This window comes from Triticum urartu, chromosome 5 (genome assembly GCF_003073215.2).
Source record: "Triticum urartu cultivar G1812 chromosome 5, Tu2.1, whole genome shotgun sequence".
NCBI lineage: Eukaryota > Viridiplantae > Streptophyta > Magnoliopsida > Poales > Poaceae > Triticum > Triticum urartu.
In genome coordinates, this window is record NC_053026.1 from 28,996,083 (window position 1) to 29,002,794 (window position 6,712).

General features: G+C 42.7%; 1 protein-coding gene across 1 annotated transcript; it reads right to left on the reverse strand.

Moving 5' to 3' along the window:
- Positions 1-4,604: 4,604 nt before the first annotated feature.
- Positions 4,605-6,712, reverse strand: LOC125555508 (copper-transporting ATPase PAA1, chloroplastic-like). The gene is made up of 4 exons (XM_048718439.1): positions 6,358-6,712; positions 6,196-6,249; positions 5,070-5,223; positions 4,605-4,900 (listed from the first exon to the last, which is right to left on the reverse strand). The coding sequence occupies exons 1-4, from the start codon at positions 6,622-6,624 to the stop codon at positions 4,881-4,883; spliced, it is 495 nt and encodes a 164-aa protein (XP_048574396.1). The 5' UTR covers positions 6,625-6,712; the 3' UTR covers positions 4,605-4,880.

Genomic DNA, 6,712 nt, shown 5'->3' on the forward strand with positions numbered 1-6,712 from the left:
TTGAGAATGGGGTGTTAGATATTTACAAACTGAACTATGCTATCATTACTCTCATTCCTAAGGTCCCCCTAGCTAGAGAGATGAAGAATTTCAGACCTATTAGTCTTAGCAACTGTGCTGTTAAAATCTTTTCCAAAGCTATGAATACTAGGGCCTCCCCTATCTGTGATAAACTCATTTCACATAACCAAACTGCCTTTATTAAAGGGGGATTTATATTGGAAAGTGTTGTTATGGCCCATGAAGTGATTCATGAGGTCCATAGGTCTAACACTAGTGGGTTGATTCTTAAACTGGATTATGAGAAAGCCTATGATAGGGTCAGCTGGGAATTCCTGGAGGAAATGCTTCTTTCTAGAGGCTTTGGGGTTAAATGGGTTAGTTGGGTGCTTAGCACCTTGAAACATGGGACATTTCAGGTTAGAATCAATGACACAAATGGGCCACACTTTGTTGGAGGTAAAGGGTTGAAACAAGGGGACCCCCACTCCCCCCTTCTTTTTAACCTGGTGGCTGATGTTTTTTCTAAAATGCTGGCTAAAGCTGTTAATAATGGCTTGATTGGTGGGCTTCTCCCATATGCCATCCCGGGTGGAGTAGTTAGTTTACAGTATGCTGATGATACCATTCTGTTCATTCAAGAATCTGTGGAATATGCAAAAAAATTGAAGTGGATCCTGACTTCTTTTGAGAAGCTGTCTGGCTTAAAAATCAATTTTCATAAAAGTGATTTGCATACCATTCATGTATCTGAGCAAATGTCTAGAGAATTTGCCCAAATTTTTTGTTGTCAATTTGGTGACTTTCCTTTCAAATATCTTGGTGTGCCACTTCATTTTAAAAAACTGAGGAGGGAAGACTTGCAACCTATCATTGATAGGATTATAAAAAATATTGCTGGTTGGCTAGGCAAACTTTTATCTTACAGAGGCAAGATGATTTTATTAACTACTTGTATTGACAGCATTCCCTCATATCTTATGGCTATGGTTAAATTCCCAAAGTGGGCTATTGATATGATCACCTCCCAAATGTCTCATTTTTTCTGGGGCAATATGGGTGAGGTTCACAAATACCATTTAGCTAACTGGGGCCTTGTGGCTAGAAAGAAGGAATTTGGTGGCCTGGGTGTCCCTAATCTCAGGGAATTTAACATGGCTCTCCTGGCCTCTTGGGGGAAAAGGTTCTATGATGGGAGGGAGGGGGACTGGAAAAAACTTCTTTGCTTCAAATATGCTACTGATAAACCTAATATTTTCCATGCTAAACCTGCCTCTGGGTCTCCCTTCTGGAAAAGCATCTCTTGGGCTTTTCCTGCTGCAAAAAATTTCTGGAAATGGAATCCTGGGAATGGGGATAACATTGCCGTCTGGCATGATAACTGGATTGGGGGGTGCTCCCTAAAAACTGCTTTTTGGGAATTATTTGATATCTGTCATCAACAGGATGCCACTTTGTCCCAGGTATGGGATGGTGTGAACTTATGTCTCACTTTCAGGCGATGTGTGGATGAGGCCATGATGCAGAAATGGGGATGTTTAGTTAGCTTGGTTTCACAAACTACCCTTTCAGATCATCCAGACAGCCCTGTCTGGGCCCTAGAATCAAATGGTCAATACTCTGTTAAGTCATTCTATAAACTGATCAACTTTGGGGGGGTTTCTTCTGAGATCAGAGATTTTATTTGGAAAATCAAAGTCCCTCCAAATATCCATGTCTTTTTATGGCTGATGTACAATAATAAAAGCCTTACTAGAGACAATTTGGCCAAAAGAAGAAATGTTGAGAATAAAACTTGTGTTTTCTGTGCCGAGTTGGAATCTATCCAACATCTTCTGTTTGATTGCATTGTTGCATCTAATGTCTGGTCTGTGGTTGCCGAAGCACTTAGCATTCCCCCTCCTGTTTCTTTTTCATCCTTGACTTCTTTTTGGAAGAGGAAAAAATAATGTGAAGCTGTGAATATGGTCACTTCTGCTACCTTGTGGTGCTTATGGCGGTTACGCAATGACTTTGTCTTTCAGGGGGGAAGATGGCGAGATATACGTTGTGTGCTGGGACAGGTGGCGGCAACAATCAGGCAGTGGAAAATCTTATCTTCAGAGGCCCAGGGTGCTCTACTTCTCCGGTGCTTAAGGCTTTTGGAGCGTCGAAGAGGGGAACTGCTTAGAATTGCTTGGGTTTAGTGTATGTCTTGAGTGACTTATTGTCTGCGTTGTGGTCTGCATGAGTATGACTCTCTTATGGGATGTAATAGGGTAGTAGCCTAAAAACCCTGATGGATGTTTGTTCTGTGGCAGCTACCTTTGGTTGTCGCCGAGAGCTGTTCAACAGTCTGGTCTCTGCCGTTGCCTTGGCTTAATAAAAGTTGGGGCGGGGGGCGACCCCTCTCTTTTCAAAAAAAGAAATTTTTTATTGACATTTTTTCCTGCTGAACTTGGTAATGGTGATGATAGATTGTGCAGCAGTAATTTAAACGGTGCAATCGTATATTTCCCCCCGCAATGCAGTGCAAATATTTAATGGATAGATTTCCGCAAAAAAGGGATAGATGTTGGAAATAAAATAAATAGCAACACAAGGAATGTTGAAGCACATGTGAACTAACTAGATGTTTATATTTCTCCTCACATCTAACCATCTTTTTTTCTGGAACAAAGCACTTGTCTTTTCTACAACACATTATGGTTGATCAATATATTTATAAGACCAGAAATTTTGTATGCATACATATAGCATGTAATGTTTAAGATCTATATATTTGGGAGACCAGAAATTTCAGTACCAACCTTAGAGGAAAATTGAAGATCCCCGCTCTCTGCATGCCCTTTTTCATTAATTCCTACCGGAACATTTTCCTGTGTAATGCCCCCCCCCCCCCCCCCCCCCCCCCCCACCCACCCATAGATCAAAGGTTTCTATTCATATATGTAGATAAAAGTAGAATGGCATTTTGAAAAAAGAAAGAGTACAATACGGTGCTCAGCATGTACATTGCGCAAGGGGACGCAAAATAATATTTTCTGCACAATACACCAAATTAGATAGGATAAATTACTAAAAATATATGTACGTAAACTTAAAAATCATTTTGTCTTTAACATAATAAAAAAAATAAAGACAACCATGTAGTAGTTGCATCCGAAGGTGGCAAACTAATTTTGGGAAGCTGGAAGTGTGAAGGATAAGAAAAAAAATCCCAAATGATAACGCACACACGCCTTGATCCACGTTGATTCTGTTTTGCACGAATTCTAAAGGAATCTGTTAGAATCTGAGTGCTACGTGGGCATCATCGTATGTGTGGGCATTGGAGAGTTCGTCCACACGCCCCGCAGCACGCGGTTTGCTAGCTGCGCTGTGTGGGCGAACTAGTTTCTGCCCACACAACCACAACCTAGTCCACGCGTGTGTGGGCGAACTGCTTTTCACCCACATGACACTCGTACATTGTTGAATGGCAACTGCAGTTGCGCGTACGTGGCAACTAGGTAAACACATGACAACTATGACTCGTTGCTAGACAGCAACTGCAGTTGCGCATGTGGCAACCAGGGTAAACACACATAGCAACTGTGATTAACCAGACATGGCAATTATGGTTGGACCACATGTGTCAACTAGATAAACACACACGGCAACTATGGTTTGATTACGCGCGGCAACTACCATAAATTAGACATGACAACTATAGTTAACCAAAACAGAGAAAGTTGCCATGCTTTTACAACTGCATTTTCCATCCCAAATAATTACATCTGTCATCCCGGATGGCAACTAAATCCAGGAGGTGTAGGCATATTTGCTTCATGCCACACATGCAGAGTGGGACGAGTAGTACTTGTTGGGTGTGTGGCATGAAGTAGTTGTATCCACACGTGTGAGCAATTCTAATGTTCACCCACACACAACCCGTGTGGGCTGCCTCCTGCTCACGCCGCACACGGTGTGTGGACGAAAGTCTAGTATGTCACACGTATGGGCGTTATCTGGACCCCAAAAAATCAAGATTTGAGTTAACCACACTTTTTCTAGCAAAAAGTGGAATTAGTAAAGGATATAGATAACTCTTTCATTTTTAGAAGTCCCCCACTTGACTACATATTCCTCTATGAGAGCCTGATCCGAAAGGATGCTGGTTTCATAGTGCCACATCAAAGATCGAAGATCCTTTAAAAAAATGTGCATGCGCATGATCTATAAAATTGGAAATAGCTATAGAACATAGAAGGTAAATTGCTATCAGTTCCAGTTTATGGGCTAATTGCATGCCTACTAGAACTATTCTTTTGTGAAGCTTCAAAGAGTACTCCAAGTCAAGTATCAATAGTTTATTTTTGAACTTCAAAGACAGCTTCCGGTTCCGAAAGTTTATAACAAATCAAATTCGTATGGATTTCTATGAGGGAGAAAGTGCGAGCGAGAGGAGAGGGGCGGGGGGGGGGGGGTGAGGAGGGGTTTGACCCGTACCGATTCGTTTCGGTTTTGATTGAAACAACTAGGCCGTCTCCTCTAGTGATGTCTAATGGCATCAAGTACAAGCAGTTACGCCACGTCAGCTTTTGCGGGGCCCACATGTCATAGTTGTCATCAAATGGGGCAAGGACGCCAACAATGTTCTGTTCTTCTTCAAAAGATTAGACTCAGTGGTTTTTGTTCCAAACCTGTAAACCCGTGTGTCCTGCAAACCTAGCCCACAATGTGATGGTTTTCTGTAATTAAATACAGTCATGGAGATTTGACTTACGACAACAGATCTCAACGCAAAACATTTCTCATATTGCCACAACCACATGTACAACTTGTGCAAGATAGTTACTGCGTTCAACAAGAGCATCCCATTGTGCAAAAACTTCAAGGGTACTCAGGCGCCGGTGGAATCAGCTTTGTTCGGTTTCATCTGCAAGAAAGACACGAGTGCTTGAGTTTCCAAGAGAGGGCCATTTGTTGTATTGACAAAAAAAAAGGGTGCCGACACGTACAATAATGTAAGTGTACCTATATTTAACTAAATCACATGCACATCAAACTGGGTCGAAACTTGGAAGACAGAAAAACACAACCCTTACCAAGCATATGAGACTGAAATCCACAATTTCTTAGGTGATTTGCAAGCTTCTCCCCAAGTTCCTTGTGCCAGTCCTTGGTCATCATGGCTTCTGGTGTCGTCCGCACCACCGCGGTCGCCTTGGCCAAGTCGATCGTGGCAGAAGCAACCTCAGGCTGTAAAAGTAAAAGATTCAACATCGGTGGAGCAGTAATTCACTAGATTTTCAGTTACATTGGCCATGCTGCTGATTGAAGATGTGTTAGGGATAGCACATGAAAGAAGGCAGTGGCAAACATCAAGTTCAGTAGCAAATAGGTATGGCAGGCCGGAAATGCCTCTTTGTTCCTGGTTGTATCTAGACTCTATATTTCTTTTGTCGCTTGGGTTCTGTTTGTGAGCCAAGACTAAACCTCAGACTTTGTTGGCATCCTTTTGTTAATAAAATAGCTGCATGCATCATTCTCATACAGAGGCCCGGTGCTTTCCCCTTTTTCAAAAAAAAATATATATGAACTCTATATGAGGAAAAATTAAGAGTTACAAAATAGTTCAGAAGTTTTTTTTACAACAAACTTGACTTTCTTTTGCACTAGTATATAAATTTTCACTAAAAAACCACCAGCGCTGACTCCAAGGCAAAAAAAAGTAAATTTATTTGCTATTATAACTATTTACATTATTTTCGATGAAAAATTGTTACTCTCTCCGTAAAGAAATACTCCCTCCGTTTCTAAATATTTGTCTTTTTAGAGATCTCAAATGGTTACCACATACGAATGTATATAGACATATTTTAGAGTATAGATTCACTCATTGTGCTCTGTATGTAGTCACTTGTTGAAATCTCTAGAAAGACAAATATTTAGGAACGGAGGGAGTATAAGAGATTAGTGATGGAGTATTTTTGAAAAGAAGTCAAGGGGGGTTTTCCTTTTTGTGGAACTTTTTTCACAAGTACAGTGAAAGGTCAAATTTATTTCAAAAATATTTTATTTTTTTACTTTTTATTCAATTGCTATTTTATTTATGTAGGGTGTAGATACACCTATAGACCAAACGTTCGCCTCCTTATTCGAGGAATACATACATTCAGTGGCAAACATGCAAGTGATGAAAAATTCATTTGCAAAAGCCGAGGAACGGACCTGGCTCTCGAGAATCCGCTTCACTTTGGCGGCGCATCCGCCGCACGACATACCCTGCAATGCTTGCATGCCAAATTAGTACCAAAAGAAAGGAATTGCCCTGCAATGGCGCGCTGGCGGCGAGCAGTGGGATTACGCAGAATTATATACATACATACATACCCCGACGTGGAGCACGATGGCGTCGCCGTCAATCGTCCCGGCCTCGACGAGCACCATCGCCGCTGCAGCGCCGGCACCAGAGTCTCCTCCTCCTCCTCCTCCGCCGCCGCCTCCTCCAGCGGAGCGACCTCCGCCCCTGCCCCCGCCTCCACCGATGGAGGTGGGGAGGGAGATGGACGCGAAGCCGCCGCGGGGAGGCGGGATGACGAGGAGCCGCGTGGCCGCCAAGGCCGGCGGCGCTGCTGATGTGATTGCGGCAGGCTCCATTGCTCTGGCACGACGTGTCTCGCTGCTCTGCTCACGTTCGTTTCGTTTCGTTCGGCCTCCTCCGCCGCGAGTCGATATCCATTCACTT

Excerpts from the sequence above, each read along its gene's own strand:
- LOC125555508 (XM_048718439.1), bottom strand. The coding sequence starts at position 6,624 with ATGGAGCCTGCCGCAATCACATCAGCAGCGCCGCCGGCCTTGGCGGCC. Across the intron at positions 6,250-6,357 it reads CCATCGTGCTCCACGTCGGG|GGTATGTCGTGCGGCGGATG; the intron begins GTATGTATGTAT and ends CAAGCATTGCAG. Across the intron at positions 5,224-6,195 it reads AGCGGATTCTCGAGAGCCAG|CCTGAGGTTGCTTCTGCCAC; the intron begins GTCCGTTCCTCG and ends TTACTTTTACAG.